The 21,890-nt window shown below is 39.9% G+C and overlaps 1 protein-coding gene across 1 annotated transcript; it reads right to left on the bottom strand.

Annotated features, from left to right (window-relative positions):
• Positions 1–19,165: 19,165 nt before the first annotated feature.
• On the bottom strand, positions 19,166–20,449 carry htr1aa (5-hydroxytryptamine (serotonin) receptor 1A a; the record flags this gene model as incomplete). Its single annotated transcript, XM_083978831.1, has 1 exon — positions 19,166–20,449. The coding sequence occupies one exon, from the start codon at positions 20,447–20,449 to the stop codon at positions 19,166–19,168; it is 1,284 nt and encodes a 427-aa protein (XP_083834957.1).
• Between the last annotated feature and the right edge of the window lie 1,441 nt (positions 20,450–21,890).

Raw genomic sequence — 21,890 nt, 5'->3', positions numbered from 1 at the left:
CACTTCAGATTCAGAATTTGGTAAGTGTTAGGTGATGACAAAAAAATATATACATATTTGTAGACAACTTAGAAGTCATGTCATTTGAAATTGCTCCTTGTCTACAGCCATCTGCAGAAGATCTGCCCACATCATGCTTCTTGTTGTGTATGCCGAACCATTACCAGTGGCACTTATTTCAGTGGATCCTCAAAGATATCTCTGGGGTCTGGAGCTGCAATCACTTCCCTGCACTGCATCTCAATGAGAGGAGAGGAGAGGAGAGGAGAGGGTGTCTCTAGAAAGGAAAGGTAGAGAGGATTAGGGTAAAAGAGTTCAGTGGAGAGAAGAGAGAGTTAGCAGAAGGATAGGAGAGAAAAGGAAAGGAATGTGTCAAAATGAGGAGGAACGTAGGACGGAGGAGATTACAATGACTGAAAAAAATAAGAGAGGAAGGTAGCAATCATAGTGGATCTCAGTGCCATCAAAATCCCATATTAAAGTGCCAAATGACAACTTGTTTGTTATCATTATGAAGTCAGTGTTGATTTCTAAATGCAATGGCAATAGGAAAATGACACCATCTGCGTTTAGATTGGTTCCTTTCAGATCTAACTTTCACTACTCAATTTTCTCTCTCTGGAAAACCTAAGGCTTGCAACAAAGCACTCTTTCCCAGAAGCTATCAAGTCAGTTTACCCATGCAGAAATAGTCAACAATCAAACACAGTAACAGTGGAAACGACTCACCAATAGAAAAAAGCATGCTGTGGTTTGACTGGGACAAATAGCATTAAATTTAAGTAACAATGGCGCAAAAGAAATCTGAGGAACAAATCCAAATGATTAGGAACCGGATCCTTTACATAGCTTTTATAATTGTATCAAGAGCATGGTTTGTGGCTCAAACTGTGATTCTTTTGTCTTTCATCAACAGCCAGGCTGATGGCAGTTGCCATGTTGCTAATGCTATCACTAGCAGTGAGAAATCCCTTTTCCACTTCCAGAGTTTGCCTGTCTGTTCTGACTGAGGACAGAACTACAGTGAGTGACCTAAGAGCACATCCACAGATGCTCTGGAGGAGGAATGAGTTGCTTGCTGCTGTGAAGACTGGTGAAATGAGTCTGTCACAACTCATTCCTGTGATGGTGCTCCTGTTAAAGCCCCTGTGTCAGACTCTTCAAGCGGTGGTTATGTATTTTTAAAACTTATGCTGCAACTCACTGTCAGAGGAAGGTGCAGCTGCTGTGTTTCTGGTTTAACAGCATCTGGACAGGTGACATATACAGTATCAATTTCCAAATTAGCACATTCACCAAGGTTTTGTGTTTATATCAGTACAGATCTGAATTGGAGCCAATAGGATTCTTATGGTTGGTATGGTAGCAAGTAAGAGTGAGTTCTAGACCTTTATAATCAAAACATAGATTATGTTTTCTGAAGTGACCTTTGTAAAATGAGCAGTAGCAAAATCCAGTGTTTGCAACATTCATTTGGAATGGATTTTTTTCTCCTGTCTGCTTTTATTGTTATTCTGTTTTGCTATTGTGTAACTTTACCATTATGTCTGTTTGTCTATTAAACTGATTTATTCTTCAACTGTAATTTTGTGACAGTTTTAGAAGGCACAGACAAAGGATGTCGTGCAGCCAATAGGGGTGTCAGTTCTGAAAACACGTTTTCTCTTATTGCAAACCAAGGGCTTGTGACAGAGGATAAATATATTCTAAAGCTTCTTTGGCGTATTTTTGTGATTTTGGCCCATTTAATTTGAGTTCGATTGAGAACCGAAGAGAATATGAGACACAGGGAGGGGAGGAAAATAGGCTAGAATTGGTGATAGAGTGCAAAAACTGCTGAAATGAGCTACTGCAAACTACATATAACCATTGCCTGAAAAGAGAATGCAAGAGAATACGAGAGGGAGAAAGAGTCTAGGTGAAAAATAATGATTAGGAGGTAAGAAAGCTAGAATTTAAAAAAGCAGGAGTGATAAAAGAAAGAGTTCCTTGAAAAACAGAAGCCTCCAGTCTTACTGTGTGTGTGCTCTTTCCAAGAGTTTTTATGTGTGCTTGCATAATGTGCGGTACACGCCTGCAAGCATTTTTGAGAGCTGGTTTCTAATTTACAGAAGTCTCACTCTCCCAGTGGAGTTTGACACTGTGAAATCTTGTCATTGTATGAGGTTGAGTTCTGGAATTGCTGCACTGTATTTGTTTTCACATCTCTGATAACTTCTGGTCGTGTCCTCATGGATTACAGCCTGAGATACCACTGCGGTCTTGAGTGTCAACTTTGTTGATATCAAATGTTGTTTGGGAGGAGAGAAAACACTCTGACTTAGCAGGAGGAGAATGTGATCTGATTATTATTTCACTGTCTGTCTTAGTTTGTTTCTTCTTAATAACTTTGCACTCCCTCTCACTGAGCCACCATATTCAAATACCTTAAATATACTGATCAATATGTAAAGGAAAATGACTGCAGTTTTACCACAGAGGAATTTGTCAAAGGAGATGTGGTGTGCATAAACATATTCCACAACAGATTACAGTTGAGGACACTTGTCTACATTATTCATATTTTGTCAAACAGCATTTTTCATCAGTTATATTTTCTCCTTTTCGTTAGTTTCCTCTCTCATGTCAAAAAGCATTGAGGTCTTTGTATTAAGCACTTTACTCCACTGTGTTAGGAATAAAAATGTAGCTTCTGCTGCATGAAAATAGTGTGACTTCCAAATATAAAAATGTCATTGTTCAGATTTACTGACATATTGTATCTCCCATATACATTTGCGTGGAATATACTGGCAGGCTTCTGTGGATATGATCAAGGGCATAAGTCACATGAATAAATAAGGAAATGGTGCGTACACTGCATAACTCCCAGCATCTTATAACCTCATCATTCATTTCATGTCACATCATGTGAAGTGTTTGGCTGAAATACATTTACAGTACTGTAATGCTTATTCAGATGTGGCCCTGCCATTTTACGTCACAGGGTAATCTATGAATTACCCCCCACCCAATTCCCAATTCCCCTTGGCCTTTCACCCAAATGGTTTAACCACACCATTAAGCATCATTTGAATATATTTTTTGCATTAAACAGAATCAATGTTAATCTCCATGGTCTAAACCATCGAAAGGACACATACAGTACATAAATCACAACCTATCACTGATGGTTACAATGAAAATAAAACTTTATTTGAGCATTTAGCTCAAAGCACCATTGTGTCAAAGTGCAGCCTCACAGAGCCACTTGCACAGCTGTATTATGTACTCTTCATCCTGTTTCATATCTATTCATGTTCTTCCTTGTCATTTAGATTTTACACATTTAAAAAAAATTGTAATACAGAATTTGGTAGTGAATGTGAAGGAGCACTGCTTCAAAACCTTACAGAAGCTTGAAAAGTGGCATTCTCCTGGAAGGAAATGATTGCAGCAATTAAGTATGGCATAGTACTTAACGACCCTGCATCCTACAACATGATGCAGAGTACACACTCATGTTACATGACTTATAGAAAAACAAACAACAACAAACAAAAACAAGCCATAGTCAAAATATGACTTTGGACATGTACTGTATGACAAAAATAATATGGGATGAAACGGCTCATTCTGGCTGTCCATATGAAAAATATTGGACGAGTTTACCCACCCATTACCCATTTGGTCAGTTTTCAATGAATGCACACCTGAGAAATAAGCTGACCACTAATTTAAACTTGGCTATGTTTATATCATTAAAATTCTCTTAAGATTTGGATGCTGTGTAAATGTAATTATTGGGACAATGATCTGCAATATCCCTTTACCTTCTCCTGAGATAACATCAAGAACATTTGCTGAGTCAGAATTGAACACAGACAGAGATAGGAGGTCTGTAGATACCTACAATAACGGGCTGGTGAATTTAAACAATAACAGCTAAAGCAGAAATGGTAAAATCATTTGTCTAATTTATAGACCAGACTACAAAACTTCAGGTTCATGCATTCAAGTGAATGTGGACGTGCCCTAAGACTTTAAGACCCCATCGTATAGTTGTCAAATTCATACAGACCAGCACTGTCTTCAGTCAAGTTTCTCATAAATTAAAATAGAATTTGAGTTTGGTTAAATAAAACGGATAAAGTGTGACAGTTTTTGATATTCATAACAGTGTCTGCAGCATAATGGAAAAAGTCACTCTTCCATCTTGGAGGTTGAGAATTTAAATTCATTCACAGATACCCCAAAAGAGACTTGTCTTATTTGAACAAAATAGTTTGCCTGAGGGTTAATATTATATAAAACATCCAATGTTAGAGAATCCCAAGATGACTGTTGAAAAAAATGGAAAAATAATCAGTCCATTTGCTTGATATGGGTATATAAAACATAAGATTCACTCATGCTGTTTGGTTTCTGTTGTACAGTAGCTTTAGTCGTACTTTGTCTCTGTAGTTTAAGTATTTCACTACAGTTGGTTTTTGCTTCTCTAGAGTTTTGTTACAGTTTCAATAAACGTTGGATCAATTTTCAATTTGTTGTTCAAACATTATCAGAGTGTTGATGATTACATTGTTGCGACTCGATTTGACTTTTTGATATGATGTCTTTCCTCTTAGCATTTATATACGGGAGAGGACAGGGCCTGCAGCTGTAATCCAAATGAACCAACTCAAGCCATCGGTTTGGGCTTTAGAGAATTGAAGACTGAATTTGTCCTTCTCTACTTCTTCCATTATTCTACTCTAGCGGTTGTAGATTTCAGGATCTTCTTGAGATAGACATCAAATCTCCTCTTGTCTGGTGAGCATTTCCACATAAAAATAACATCTGATGTTCCATCATCTCTTTCATAGTCTCCATAGTCTCCTTAGGGACAGTTTTTTTTGTTGTTGCTATGGGACATGCTTACCTACTTTTGAAGTTGCAATGGATGGATTTTCAATGCTGAAGAGGTTCCCTGGGGCCTTGTCGATCCAGAGTGTCCTTCTCACTTGCTCAGGCTGATTCAAGCACTGTGGAGGGAATATGTCGTGATAGAGTGGATCCACCAGATATCAGACATTGCAAAAAACATCCATAACTTTTGCTTTCTTGTCCCTGTCAAGTACCAGGTTGTCATGGTTCATCATAAATTGACTGCATTTATAAAGTGATTTTGTAGACCTGGGGCATTTTTGGACACTTTCATCAGTTTCTGAGAAAATAATGTACAGTCACAGAAACAATGTGACAAAAATACTATGTTTATTGTGTTAATAGCATTGCACAATTTGATGGAGATCCAGATAATTACCTGGGCCATAGATCATCCAGATGTGTGAAGATTTGTTTGGCCTTGGTGGAGGTATGTGCTCCACTGGGTGCAATTGTAGTTTTTGATGCAAACGGTACTACAACAATTCAAGAAAGGTTTTTAAAAAATCATTAGTATGTGTGAGTCCAGACACTGCAGTGCTTTGTATCCTCTTGTGTGTGTCCCTTCTGTAAACAGTAGGAGTGAAATAACGTTAAAGACTAATCCTACCACAGTTTAATTGTTGTGGTCTTTTTTACATTTAATACATACATTTAGTATTTTTCGCCATTTCTCATTAAATGTTGTTGTAACCCTTTTCTCCACACTTCTTTCACCCTCCCTTCATGGTAATAGATATACTGTAGCTTCAGTTGTGTTTCCCCGCTGCCTCTTGTTATCCACTGCTGTTTTTTTCCTCAGGCATTAGCACTGCATGCTACCGTTTTCTATGTCATCTAGTGCCATGCTGTGCCGTTTGCAGGATAGTATACGCAAGTCAATGGTGCCCGGCGTAACCCTTTTCTTTTCATACTGGAAACAGATAAGAGGAGGCCTTGCACCAGTATATGTGTGACTGAGTGGTGGATCACCTGCTGTCTGTTAATTTTAACACAGCACTGTGGAGATGAACAAAGTAACAAGCATTAACATGCCAGCTGTCAGACAAGCTGACACTATGAAATCTAAATCATAACTGATTTTTTTGTCCCTTCCAGCGTTTCTGTTTTGTTCCATACAGACACTAGTGACAGGCAGGGAAGGCAGGGAGAGAGAGGGGGTATGACATGACATTCGATCAGCCTATTTACGCGTGTATTTATGCATCACTTACGCATATATACGAATGCACAAAACTGCTGTGTCTGCAAAACACCCCTAGTGAATTTTCTCAGAGGGAGGTTTGGAAACAATTTTGGGTCAGCTGACGAGTAGAGAGAACTATAATGGTATACAGAGATTGCACTGAGTCTGCAAAGTTTGGCAGTATACAGTACTGTATTTCTCCTGAGTCCACATAATTAATCGCAGCTGAGGAAGGCATACATTATTGATATACTGTATACTGTATATGCAGTAATATTTCCATCTTTTATGCAATATTCCATTCTTCCCCGTATAAGGTACTTTTCTATGCTTACTATATTTTACATGTTCTTTGCATCCTAGGTGTTAACAGTAATGATTACAGTATTTCATGGTTGTTATGGCTTAACTTTGACAACACAGTTGAAGCAAATCGAACCGCCTTAACTGCAAACTGCAGGACTTGCATTCCAGAATCAAACACATACTGCAGCTACCCTTTATCCACAACTTCATGTTGGCACAACCATAAAACTTATTTTCTAAAGGTCATTGATCCGACCAAATTGCTGATCATCTCATCACTACTGTTATATTTTCCATGCCTTTTGTTTTGGATCATTGTCAAATTGAGCCAATATGACAGAATTGACAATGTAATGAAGTATAAATGCTAGGGCCGGGACTCGATTAAAAAAAATAATCTAATTAATTAGAGGCTTTGTAATTAATTAATCGCAATTAATCGCATTTTAATCGCATACAAATATTTGACCTGAGAACAGTGAGAAGCTTTTTTTTTTCACATGGATTTTAGTATACCATTGAATGACTGAATACATAAGCTTAAGCATTCAAGGTGGTACTTAACCAAGACCAACAGACTAGGGATGCAAATTGTATCAATATGTATCAAATATCGATTAATTCATTAATCGATATTTGGTACATACAGATTAAATGGGCTTTCCTGCCAATACAATATGATGATTACTGTAGTATTTAACTAGGCTACTTAAATCACAGTAGCATAAACTGATTTGTTGAACTCAGCCTGATGTAAACATTAATAAAACTCAGTAACCAATCACACAGGCAGCTCCATGTTGTCCCTGTGATGTTCAGGGACAGGTCAGGACAGTCTGAAGACAGAGAGCTCTGAGGGTGAAGTCTTATCATAATGAGATGAGCTGCACCTGTGACAGTGACAGGTCATAGATATAGCGCTGCAGCTGAGCAATTAGCGCGATATAGCGCATTTAGCGTGCGCCCGTGTCTGTGTATCTATGTGCAGGTAGAGATCAGAGATGGTGTTTTAAATAACCATGCTAGCGTTTCACCAGCTCTCATCTCTGCCAGTCAGCCTCTCAAACTGCAAACTGCCGCCTCTCTCGCGTGCGGGCGCACCGCACGTAGACACACGTGAGAAAAAAAAAATAAAAAATTTAAATAAGTGCGATTAAATGCGTTAATTTTTTTAACGTGTTAATTTTTGTGAAATTAATTAATCTTAATTAATGCGTTAAAGTCCCGGCCCTAATAAATGCATATGTTTTAAAATGACCAACTCTGTGGTGGATGCATGTCAGAAATATAACAGAAAAGGTGAAGTGATGAGGTGAAGTACAATCATCATCAGTGTCAATGACAATTAATGATTCATTATGAATAATTATGAGTATGTACATTATTGTGGTGCTCTAAAAGCAGGATGCATTGTGTTGTACAACTAATTTTGTTTTTGCGAAGCTACAAATTAATTGAAAATTTAACATCAAGCGAGATCATTGAATACATCTGAACCAAATAGCTATGAGTCCCTCATGACTTCACTCATTTCACTTCATCTATTTCCATCTCTCTCAAAAACAGTTGAAGGATCTCTTCAAGGCTGTAGGTTTGGTCTCAGCGTTGCTAAGGAGAGAATAATCCGACCCACCTCTGGAAAATTAAGTGGACTTTTCAGTGCTGTCAAATTAAGTTAATTATTAAGAATTTAAAAAATAATAATAAAAAAAAAACCTGCGAAGAGGCTTACTTTAAAATTGGGAGGGACAGTTCTGTCCTCCCATAATATTGTCCCTGCTGCTCATAGGGACATATGCAAAGCCTACAACATTGGGTCTCTCAACATTCATGACGAGGGGTCATCTGACAGACTCCACTGCACAGAAAAATGGAACATGAACGAAAGGTCAAGGGTTTCTGCCAGCCAGACAGCAAGTGGGTGCTGCTCTTCTCTGACCTGTTTTTTTTTTCTTCTCCTGTTGACGTTAAGTGGCAAGTCTATGAGACAAGACAGAGTGGAGAGGAGTGAGAGAGCTGCAATGGGAATAGTGTGAGAGAGGAGCAAAAAGGTGAAAATTGAAGAGCATGGGAGGAGCTCTAAAAAGGGAGAAGGACGTAGGGGAGAGTTACAGTATCAGGTCCAAAGATGAGAAAACAGGAAAGAAGGACGGGTCAGGGGTTGTTTGCATGTGCTTACCACAGCTCAAGTCTCCACCAGTCAGTCTATACTTAGATTCGCTGAAATCTATTTGGAATCCTTGATTATGTAGTGTTACCTTATATTATTATTTATATTGCTTATTGCCAATACGTGGAGGAGATCTCAGTGGAGGAGCAGGGATTTTATAACCTATCCTAACCCCTCAAGATCACTGAATCTTTATTAATAGCACAGGCTGGAAATGCTGTGAAGGTTTATTGTGCCCATATACTGTATGGACCCTCCATATGTCCCTAATGGTACACAATGTGTGCACATGTGTTCTTGTTTGCACAAACTCAATGCTTGACTAACCAGAGAAATCTGTGCATGTACTCACATACACTAATTTCACTCAGTTAAATGACATGGTCAGGATCATAACGTGAGCCCCCTGGCTGCCTTTAGCACTGCATGTATCTAATTGGCCTCCTTTGGAGGCTCAGTTTGCAAATGATTAAGTGTCAGTGAGCTCTTATCCTTTAGATATGTGGAGCTGCAGCTGGGCTGTGACAGAGACTAATGGACAGACTTTGCCATGGGGACTGTCCAGTAACATTAGTCAACAGTGAAAAACCTGCGTGAGTGCACGCACACGCACACACGCGAACAATCCACACACTCACATCTATGAAAAAAACAGACAAATGAGAGCGCTATGGACATTCTATTAAACAAGCCCTGTCAATCCCATGTAGGCATATAAACACCCTGGAGGTGTCTGCTCATGTCCAGGCACATTTACATGACCAAGCTACAACTTGCACATCTACATGTGACGAACAACATACAGTGCACACACTGCTGTAAATAGCAGTATACTGCATTTATTCTATGCATGAAAGAAAACTGACTCCACATACAACAGCAGCAGCTTCCTCTTCAGAGGCCCTGGGGCTGTCAGCTTAGCCATGATCCTGCACTCTGATTATCCTCACACATACTATGGATTTTCCCCTTTGGTAACAAATACGCTTTCTGAGAGGAGGAGGAGTGTATCATTGTTTTCAGACCAAAAAAACAAAAAAATGTTTTTGGTTTGGACAACAACACTGGCGTTTCTCTGTATTTTTGTCTCTCTCTTTTCCGTTTTTCTCTTATCTCATTCACCCTGTTCACATGTTCGTGCAGTAATTTATGGGTCTATCCATCACAAAGCATTAAGTAAGTAAAACAACTGTATTAGCCGAGACAAACAGTGGTGATGGTAAATGTAGCCCTCACTAAACATTAGTCAGCCAACCATTTTCCTTACACAAATCTTTAAACCTCTCCCTACTGATAAAGTGCACATTAAAACAATGTCAATAGTAAACCAGTGAGCTGCTGCGTAATAAATCAAAATAAGGAGAAGGGGTCATTTAAGACATGACCCGATGCACATGAAAGTGGGCCTGACAAATTGGTCGGGCCAGATGGGTTCTGCCCTGCTGGGTGGCAGACTTTTATTTGGAGAAATATTGCATTACACTGGCTGTGACCCTTATATAAGGAGGGATGTTTTTTTAAGAATGAAAATTGATTATTCAACATTTTATTGCTCCTTGAGCATTTGACAGCAAAGAGGAGAAAACGATCAGACATTTCAATATCTGCCTCCCCCTTCTTTCGTCTAGATGACTTTATTAATTTATTTATCAGGGAAAAATGACATTAGCCTAATGAATGTTAATATGATGATGTTCTGTGTAATTAGTCAGATTTAGCCTAGGGGCTCATTTTCTTCTTCAGCTCCTGGGTAGGTTAAATGTTACATGTAAAATGGAACAAACAATACACACCAACAGTCCTACAGTAATGTTTCTTGCAGTTCCAAGCAACAGAAGTGTTAAACACCAGTTTAAGTTTTGGCAAAAAGGGTAGACAAGACCTAATTAGGTGAGAACAGGTCTTTTGATGGGCCTTGTGGGAATAACTATTTGTTTGTGTTGGTGTGTGTGTGTTTGTCCAATTAACGTGCACATCTTCTGCCAGCGACAGTATCCTGTTGGCAATTGAACATGACTGAAAGCAAAGACATCTGAGTGCATAAAAAGTGTGGAGATCATGTTGTTATTATCTATGAAGCAGCAATAAAGCCATCGTTACCGAGGGCGCAGGCACTCTTACTGGTAAATTGTAGGCTACAGAGACATGGGAGAAAATGTGAAATTATAAAAAAAAAAAAACATTAAGGTGTTATCCCTGAAGTGAAAAGCTGACATATTAAGTTATTTATACTAAGGCTGTGAACATATTTTCAGGAGGTAAGAATTGGCAGAGGATAAAACAGAGATGGTTGGGCTGGAGGTGGGGGGGTAGGGGGGGTTGTTTGTTAAAGAGTTCATTTTAAGGCAATAGATCTTACTCTTGGCAACGCATTTCACTCACTGACAGGCACTGGAAATGATGCAATAAGCCAAGTGATGTTCCCCCTCCAAGATCCTCTCTCTATCACTCCGTCTCCTACTCTGTCTCCTGACAGCATCAACAAGGTGCCAGAGGCAGTATGGTCCAAATAAAAAAAAAAACTGTGTTGATTGTCTGAGAATCCTGCCACGGGAGAGGGGAAGCTTACAGTCACGGGTTGTGTTGTGTGTTCGTGTGTGTAAATAATCCTAATATTAGTGGTGGAAGACATATTAACATCTAGCCAATACTTAATTACAAGTAAAATAAAATTAAAAATCATGTAAATAATCACTTAATTAATGATATATTATCCAAAATAAACGTACATCTCATGCAGTATAATGGACCATGTCAGAACAGTATACTGTATCACTGTATTAGTACTGATTGTAAAGTATTAAATGTATGATGCTATGCAGCATTTAATGTTGTATTTGTGCAAAACACTGCAATCTGCATTATGATTGCTTTGTGTGCGGGGATAGCAATGCAAACCCAGAGGTCACTGAGAGATTAAAACAGTCTATTAATGTTGGAATATTCAAACACAAATCCTGTAACTTAAAATGTAGTCTTTTAATGGCATATTAAGTTTGCACAAAGTTTAAGAAAGAAGAGGAAGAAGATGATAGACGACACGTTCTTTGGGGCTATAATTTTTATGCCCCATCTACCATTCTGTTTCTTCTTTTTTTAAATTTGGTGTTAGTGAAGTTGCTTCAGTGCCAGCAATTAAGTTTTTAATTTGTTAGAATAATAGATGGCTGCTGGAATTATTTTCACTTTTAAAGTCAGTAGATGATAAAGCTAATTTAGTTATTTTAAATAATGACCCAGCAGCCAATACAGCAGTGCGCTGATGGTAGATGGCAAGCGCCTAAAGATGCACTTATGAGAACCATCCAACTTAATTTCAAAAAGACTATTTTGTTTGGGGTCCCAGTAGCTAAAATCAAAATTTCCAGCACATATGCTGGTGTATATAAATTATTACTTTATTAAGACACTGAACTTGTTAAATGGTTTGTACGATGTTGCATTTGTTTCCTTAGTGTCACATGTGTGGATTGTTTGGTGTTTATCAACAGAATTAGCTGTAGCCTATATGTAAATGTCATTTCTAACAGACATTATGGAAGGTTGGGATTATAAGCAGTTAAACCACTGTCTAAACTTTAAACTCTCTTTCAAGCACCTATACTTATGATATGGATCTAAAAATAGTCACCCACCACAACCTGTTTTGTTCTCCTCCACATGAAATGATGGGCTCTAAAGAGATAATATGACAGTCTAAATGTACCACATTTTTTATCTCATGCTGTCAACGAGTCAACTAATTATCCATTTTTCACATAAAAAGTGTGAGTAATGATAATGATCACATTGATTTAACCACTGATGAGAAGTTAGGCTATTGTCATTTGTCACATTGACACTGACACACTAACATACACTTCCCCACATTTTGACTGACATTTGGCTTTGTAAAAACTAACAAAGCTTTTAGTTGTTGTTGTTTAGTTGTTGAATTCTCTTATTTTTAATAGCTAGAATTAAACAGCCTTTCCAGGTTTCCAGTAGAGGATTAAGAACATTGTATAGATTTCCAATGAACTGTTTAAATGTAAGGGCACACTGTTAATGGTAGCAGTAGCAGATCAAGTGGACTGGTAACATCACTGCAGATCAGAGATGATCACAAGCAGAGTCTCCAGCCTCTTAGGATGCAGTGAGCTGTCATCTGCTGCATACCATCCAGTCTTCTTATACAGTAACACTGCACTGTCATAGCAAGTCAAAGCATGTACTGCATTGTCATCACTCCTTTAACTATAAAGGCACACTATATATTAAGTGAGAGAATGACATTTAGCTTGTAAGGCATTTTCTTAATATTAATGGGCCAAATATATATATATATTGGGAGACTCTATCACATTGGCTACAGCCAGTGTCATATTTTAGAACCAAGTAGTAAATGAGGCCAAAAGCATTTCTTTTAAAAGTAGATAAGAAGTAAAGTATGAGATTACAATTCAGCCTGGACACTACAACCACAGACATTATTTTTACAGTTTTTCTCCTTCATTGGAACTTTTGCCAACAACTCTCTATATCTGAGATGATTATACAGCCTTTAAGTACCTTAGTTGGTGTATTACAATTTCTACTGAGACAGCAGCAGAAAAAAAGCTATCCAACATCATCCGACTAAATTAACTCACACTGGATTCTTCTTGTCTTCTGCCCACGTCTTATTCGGTAAAACTGGACTCCATCTGTGAAACAGCTGCTCTGCTCCTGTCTTTCACAACACGGGACCAAAGCAAATGTAGTTTTGTCTGCTCCACTGGGCCAATAACCACAATGCATTGCTATCTACTGTAAGTCTGTCCCTCTTGCACTCTCTCTCGCCCTCACATTTCACCAACTAGCACTGCCCACCAGGAATCTTCATACATCCTGATTAGACACTATCATTAACACTTGGGTTGGTCCCCAAAGTGTGCTCTTTATGCATCTAAAGTTCTCTCTACTTTCTATGTGTGTGTAGGTGTTGGAGAAACAGCAAAGCAGTCAAAGATAGAGGCGCTTGTGGGCTTAATTTAGACATTCGACTTTGACACACAGTTGGTGTTTGGTACTTCATCTTATCCACTCTGTGTCTATTCACATACTTTACCTCATCAAAGTTTTAACTGAATGACACTTACTAAAAAGCACCAAGCGGCCCTCTGGGAAAAGCGTTGTGGAGAGAGGGGAACAGGCAAAGCTGCAGCAAATGTTTTGTGTCTCGATGCAGCAGATGTAGAGGAGTTCTTTCCAAATTTCAAAAGCTGAGGTGAAGTGCTCCTCACCACCTGCAATACAAATAGCGACAGGCACTAGAACACGACTCTGTTATGCTTTTGAGTTGTTTGTGAAAACAGCAAGTGGCAGAGAGCATTTGATATTGTTTACCCTTACCTTTTTTTTTCCAGTTTGCTGTTGTCCTTTAAACACAAGATGCCTGCCCTCCATCACTGGGATGAGTTTGTTGTGTGTGGAGGAGACAGAGAGGCAATCTCATCCATCAGTGTTTGGGCTGTCCTGTAAAAGCAGAAATGACACATGTTTTTCAAAATCAGGAAAACTAACCTCTGTAGTACAAGAAAAAATAATCACCATACTTGAAAGTGCCCTAAAGCCTAATTTCTGCACGTCAGAAGGAGTTTTCCGGTGCTTTTCCCCTCCTGCCTCTCTCTCTCAGACATGGACGGGAAGAGAGAGTGAGGGCAAGAGAGAGAGAGGGAGGGAGAGCGAGCCTCCAGTGTGTGACAGATCGTGGGCTGTGAGATCCTTGGAGAAAAAACTCTGTCAGATCAAAAAGACCCTGAAGTAGGAAAGGGTGAATAGGAAACATGTGTTCAGTCGTATCTGTTTTTCCTTATACTTCCTTCCTCCTTGTTTTTGCCTCTTTCCTCTTCCCACTGTTTTTCAAAGCCCCTTTTTCCTTCCCCTATTTTTATCTTCACTGTTTACGATGTTGCTTTACTCACTCTTCCTCTATATTGCCCTGCTAATGCTCCACATAAACGCACTGACACCCTTGTTATGTTAGGTGCTCACTTAAATACAACACTGTGTTTTCGCCATAACAACAAAAACAACAACTTACATACACCTAAGAAACACGTCATGGTGTTAGGTAACAGATACAGTCTCAAACATTCAGCTGCCACATTTACAGCTTATTTCACTGTTAGGACTTGCCTCACAACAGTTTAGATATTTACCCTTACTGTTATACCATCAATGTCAGAAAGAAATCCTTATGCAACAAATATATTTAGATGTATTTATATATTAGACTATGCTCATCATTTGTAAAGTCCTCGTCGTTTGTGAAAATATCACCAAAGCAGTTCTTCTTCCTTTGAAATCAACCTAGATTTTTAGGTTTATTTTGAGACTTCCCTTTTGAATCCCTTCACTATGACAAGTGAAAGTTTGTCAACTGGTCTATTGTTAGGTTTGAAATGGATATAAATATTTGCATTGACCCTTTGTCAGTTTGCAGTAGATGCTACAAGACTATTATCTCTGTGGTTCCTTTAGTTTCTGAAATAGTCAGTAAGATACAGTTGATATAATAACCTTACATTTATAGTATTGGACCCTATGGTTAGTTCAAAACAGCTGCAACCTTTTCAAGGGGGAGCTGTTGTGTTGTGAAACCATAATGTAGCCAAATTAAATGTCACTTTAAAATGAGCAGGATTACCTTTGGTTTAACCTCTATCCTTCTGTTACTTCTCTGTGTAACATGTGTAAATGTTTAATATCTTGTGAGCTTTGCATTTATGACTGTTCTTTGACCTTCTGCTCAGCAATACTTAAATGCCTCTATGGGATCAGTAACAGCCCACTGTATAAGGCCAGATTGTGATACAGTCTTCTCTCAGTTTTAGGCCAGAGGGCAGTGGCACACAAGCAATAAACCCTGTAATCCCCATGTTAGTAGTACCATTTGATATAATCCTCTCCTTTCCTCTTGTCTCTCCTCTCCTTTCCTCTTCTCTTCTCTCCTCTCCTCTCCTCTTCAATAGTGCACCAACACTCTGCACTCACCTACCTACACCTCATTTACGAATCCCAGAGTGAGTGGGATTAATACAGTTTTACAATTCAGACCTTTGATATTACGATGTAGTTCAAAATGGGTCGGCTGCTTTGTAATCCCATATATCAGGACTGAAATATAATGATTTTAATGGTCTTAACACACAGTCTGACTCACAATTGAGAAATATACTCAACCCTGCTCGGCAGCTCACATCACGTCTCTGTGGGCCTCTCTGAGCTCGTCATAAGCCCAGAGCTTGACCTACAGGTCCCAGGTATGAGATTAATTTTCCCAAAAGCATTTTGATAGCATTGATGCTGCACAGAGAAAAAATTATCTGATGGAGAAAGAAAACACAAGGCACCCACAAACAAATGGGAGCTCTGAATATACGTGTGTCTGTTGTTTTGCTGTATAGCCAGAGGACAAACATAAAAAAGGAGAAAAAAGTAGAATTAAATCAAATAAAATCCAACAAACATAGCAAATCATTCATGACAACAATAAATGAATCAATAAATGTAAAGAATTACTGTAATTTCAAGGTAGAGATTCTTTAATAATACCAATTAAGTACATATTCCATTACTTTTTGATAAAAAAATAAAAAGAGAAACATAATAGTCAGCATGGTGCTACATCAGGCTCAACACATTAAGTCTAGCCTGAATGAATTTCAGTACAGTGTCCCAGATCTCATCAAACACTACTCCTCGAATCCTGATGTTTCCCAAAAGCCCCGATAAACAATAGGAAATGCATTTACAAAAGGTGTTTTGTTTCCTGCATGACCAGAAAGAATGTGCTACGTTACTAATCCAAGATTGTAACTTGTAACCTACATATTTTGTTCTTTTTACTGAGTGTTTTATAAAAATGTGGATGGCTTCGTAATTACTGGAAAATTGTAGGATAATTGATCTTACTACTTGATGGCATTGGCTGAATTAACATTGTGTCTTCTTGCTCTGCAACTGCCCTTAATATTTTACATGTTCAGGTATTTCTTGCTAGACTATCATGACACTTTTCCTGCCCCTCAATACACTTCTTGTGAGACGATACATAAATGTACAGCTGCCTTAAGACTCACGAGAGACCCTCTGAACTTTTCTGAAGTCTCTTCATCTTCTTCTCTGGCTTCTGTTTATTGGCTCCTTCCTTAACCTTGCTTTGCTTTGTCTGAAACGTCATGACTTATTTCCGACATCAGTAATGAAAGTTAAAAGTCTCTTGAGTGAGTTGATGCTGACCTCCCCTAAACATGTCTACTCAATACCAAAGCAAACCCAGAAGTCAGTAAAGACTTCCTCCTGACCTTAAATTATTCTGATGGTTCTGTAACTAAACATCAGTGCTGGTTAAAGTTTTGTATAAAGACCAGTTAATATGAATTAGTTTATATTTAACATTTGGGAAGAAAACATGCATTTTGATTGCAATATCATGCGCACTTAATTAACTGTATTGTCAGAACATGAAATACTATCAAAAGCCTCTCCCTTGGGACCAAACAAATGCTTAATTAATCAAGATCCAATGCTTTACTGCCACACTGACAAGTTGATTCAAGTTATCAGAATAGTTGCAGAATATTTTTTGAAAAGACAGCCTATTACTGCTGAGACCTCAGCATCACTCAGATATGATACAATAAGCGGCGGTAATTAGATGGAATAGAATTAATATAATTTATCTATCTTATTTAATAACAATTTTGTCAGAGTTATTCATGATATCAAGTGAGTTTTATAATTATTTCTCCCGATGATCCATTAATAAAAAACCTCTCCCTATCACAGCAGAAGAAAAGATTATGACTGTCACATGCTCCCAAAAAAATGGATCTTGAGTTCCTTTTTTGTCAAACTAAACTGAAGTTTCAAACTCACCATGTCTTAATGAGTCTTCCAAACTCATATGAATGACTAATAAGTGCAATCACACATATCTGTTTTAATATGTGTTATTTGTCATTAACTGTTACAGCTGCTGCACCGGAGGAGTTATTACACTACTGCACTGTAAGTAATCTTTTATGGTTTATATGTCAATTACACATGTTTAGACATATGAACATTGCTGCTGTCAGGGGTTAATTATGAAACAACAAGCAAACAAGTTGTTAATTGTGTTTTCTGACGTGTTGACACCTCCTCATTAGAAATGTGTCAATGGTGTCATCTCTAAACTGTCACATGTTTCTCATTTCAGTTTCTGTGCTCAACCAGCCTTCCTGCCTGCCACTCTGACCATCCCATGATGCCTTGGAGCTGCCCTAACAACGGGCCAAATAGCCACCCATCTCGTGGAGCATGGGAGCGAGCGAGAGCGAGCGATGCTGCCTGAGCCTTCTTCCTGAAAGTTGTTTTCCTGCTTCCCATCTTAATGTCTGATAGTCTCTATCTTTGTATCGAGTGTACAGTAAGTGTATTTGTGTGTGGGATCTGTTTGATAGATGAGAGTGGTTATACAGTGAAGAGGTTTCCTGCGGTTCTTTGCATTATGTTGCCTATTTCTGTTGAAGCCACTATGGGCTATTGTGAGTGTTTGCTACACAGTTTTTTTCTTGATGTTAATGATGTAACAAGCTCTCCTCTCAAACACTGTAAACGTACATTTGTATGGAAAATGGTACAATACATCTCCCTCGATTTTTCTCCAGAGCAAACCTTTCACAGTCACTTTCTCTTTAACTCCCTCTTTCAGGGCAATCTGGGAGTCATAAATAAAGAGAAGGGGTGTTTGGGGGGGGATGGAGTAAGAAAAGAGAGCAGGGGGGATCAAACTAGCCTCACTGCTCCTATTTTAGGACAAATTGCTCTCTTCTTACTTTTGACTTTGAGATTGATGGATAGACAGTGAGGTTTGTTCAATCTAATACCTCAACCACATCATGCACTGATAACCTGACCCCCCCCCCCCCCCCTCCCATCATCATCTGTAGGGTCTGTCACATTGATTGATAAATTGAAGGCTGCTCTGTTTGCTCAACAACACACTAAATGATTAATTCCTCATGATCCACATTACAATGTATTAATGTGGATCATGAGGAATTAATCATTTAGTGTGTTGTTGACATAGGTCCCAAGTGGGACAGTCATTTGTCACAGCAGGGCCTAATCTCCCCTTGTCTCATTACTTTCTCTTTTCTAAATAAAAATGGACTCATATTTCATATTGACAAAGTTTGATTGCTTTTATTGTTTCAGTGGCTACAAAGCTCATGATGTAAGGATGCAAACCCCGCGTGTCTCATGGTAAAATGCATGAAATCAGCACATGACACGTCTTGCATGGCAATACAACAATGGCTGCTGTCGCATGTACAGTAGGCTATATACTGTAGCTACAACACTGAATAAACATGAGCTTGTACATTAAGAGCGACAGTTCCTGTCTTGTCTCATTTCATCAGTGGTCAGTGACCCCGGATGTACTTTTTACACGGTCCTTAAACACACACCGAAAAGAGACTGTCCCTGAATGAACGTCTGTATTATTATTATTTTTTGCAGTTCCATACAGTCCAATTACTGACTTTACATTAAGGTAAACAAAATGTTTTTCTCGCTCTGGGTGGTTACGGTCTGTGGAATTTGCATTTTATAATCTTCTTGAAAGCACTTTGGAAGTCTTTGTTAAAGTAGGCATATATGATAGGGTTGAGGAGAGAGTTGGAGTAGCCCAGCCAGTTTATGACTGCGCCGAGCCAGTCGGGCATGTAGCAGCTCTCTGCACAGAAAGGCAGCACCAGTGCGACGATGAAAAAGGGCAGCCAACAGAAGATGAAAGTTCCCATGATGATACCCAGAGTTTTCACCGTTTTACGCTCTCTGGCCAGCGCGATCTTTCTCTTCGCCCCCGAGTTTTTTTCATTCATATGTTCGTAGCCCTGCGATGACTGGGGGGTGTTGGGCAGAGGCAAGTGCGTCTTTGAGTTGCTGATAACTTCTATGATCTCCAGTGACTCGCCTTCCTCTCCGTGCTTCACCGCGCCATTTACGCACGGAGAGCTTGTTTTAGACTCGTCGCTGCGCTTCCACCCTTTGCCCCCGGCCTCCCCGTTGGCTTTCTTGTGGAAGATGGCCGGAGACACAGCCAAGCACTTGTCAGACACTGTTTTTGTCTTTTCCGTTTTCTTGACCGTCTTTCGAATCCGAAACCGAGCAGCCTTGAATATTCGCCCGTATAGGACCAACATGAGGATAAGGGGGATGTAAAAAGCCCCAAATGTGGAGTAGATGGTGTAGCCCGGGTCCTGGCTGATTATACAGGCGTCTGGGTTCGCCCTGTCTTCTGCGCTTCTCCAGCCTAACATAGGCGGAATAGAGACGGAGAAACCTACTAGCCAGGTCACACTGATCAGGATCGCAGCTCGCCTTGGTGTCCGTTTATTTACATAGTCAATTGGGTCTGTTATGGCCCAGTACCTGTCCAAGGCAATTGCGCAAAGATGCAGGATGGATGATGTGCAACACAGTACATCCAGAGAGATGAATAAATCACAGATCTCTTGTCCCAGTGTCCACTTGTTCAAAACCTGGTAGAGGGCAGCCATGGGAAGAACCAGCACCGACACCATGAGGTCTGTCACAGCCAGGGATCCGATCAGATAGTTAGCCACATTCTGGAGAGATCTCTCTAGGGCGATGGCTGCCACGACGCACGCGTTGCCAAATATGGAGCAGAGGATAAGGGACCCCAGGAGCAGAGAGGTGATAATCTGGTAACTCAGCTCCACATCAGGCGGGGACCCAGACCCGGTGCCATTCTCACCCCCGTCCCAGTCGGTAACCACGTCCACCCCCTGAGGGTAACCGTTGGTGGCGTTGCTGTCGTTGCTGCTGGCTGTTATAATATCCATAATGCGCTCGCACTCAGCCCAACTTTTTTCCAGAGCAGTGAGGGGGGGACACGCTACTGGACAGACAAGCAGGACACAGTCAGCCCCTCAAACTGCTGCTGCTGCTGGGCGTTTTACCGGGGTCCATCGGAGTTACCGAGTTCGTGCCGTCGCTCTCAGGACGCATGACGCAGGCGTGTTTGTGAGTGAGTTAGTGAGTGAGTGTGCGTGTGTGTGTGTGTGCGCGCGCTCGTGTGTGAGTGTGGGTGAGTGGGGTGTTGTGTGTGTGTTGTAGCCCCTGAGTGTTGACAGTCGGGTGCGCTCACTGGTACTGCGAATCATCTGAGCTTGGTGACGCCGTGAATTCATTTATACCAGCAGCTTTGGGTACGTCAGACGGCGAGGAGGTCGCCCAGGAGTTCTGTGCCCCTGCTCTTGTTTGTTGCTCTGTCTCTCACTGCAGACAGCCGATGAGGGTGCAGAGCTCTTCCTGCCTTTGCCGTCTCCTCTATTTTACACCTGCAAGGTGAGGAAGGCTATTATCCAGGATTAAAACTTAGAACCCACACACTAAAAAAAAAGAAAGAAAGAAAGAAAAAAAAGGATAGGAAAATAATAAGGCACAGCTACCAGCGGACTTCTTTATAGGTGGTAATATTAAACGGGGAAATAGGCGCGTCTAAATCTCTCATCACTTCGGCGAACTTCTCGTTTTAGCCAACTTCATTTTAAAGCAGAATTTAAAAACTACCTCAAACAGGAGCTCAGAAACAAGTACAGACACGTTGCGTTCGCGTTCAATGTGCGCACCTCTGTATTTTGAACTGGGATGGACAGACAGGTGCTGTAGGCTGGCAGCCAGTGTGCGAAGCAAGAAGAGCGAAGGGTAGTTTCAGGACCAGGGACAGCGCCACATCAGTGCAGAGAGGAAGGCTGCTGCCATCTGCTGTCCACAGCGGGTACTGCAACAAATGAGGGACACTAAATGGTGGGATGGTACTGTAGGAGATATGTGCGTGAGAGAGAGAGAGAGAGAGAGAGAGAGAGAGAGAGAGAGAGAGAGAGAGAGAGAGAGAGAGAGAGAGAGAGAGAGAGAGAGAGAGAGAGAGAGAGAGAGAGAGAGATGTGTGTACCGAAGAGGGGGGAGATGCAATTTTGTGTGTGGGGAAACACAGAGGAATGACTGAGGAAATTTAAATGCACCTTTGGAAGCAAAGTTGGAGGTGGGGTGTTGTGTTATCTGAGGGCAGAGTGTGGAGAATAAATGAACTGAGGTTTAAAAGGAGAAATTATACTATAATTTAAAAAATATAATAATAATATGGAAAGAGAACATGGAAAATGGATTGCAAAATGATAAATAGATATTGTGGACTGGTCTTTTGAGCAATATGAAATTAAAGGCGTGGATGCAATGCATACAGAAAAAAAAGGAACTATTGAGCTAAAAATTATGTTTTGC

This window comes from Trachurus trachurus (genome assembly GCF_905171665.1).
Source record: "Trachurus trachurus genome assembly, chromosome: 9".
NCBI lineage: Eukaryota > Metazoa > Chordata > Actinopteri > Carangiformes > Carangidae > Trachurus > Trachurus trachurus.
Note: the sequence above shows the minus strand (reverse complement) of the source record. Positions and strands in the feature narration are given on the sequence as shown.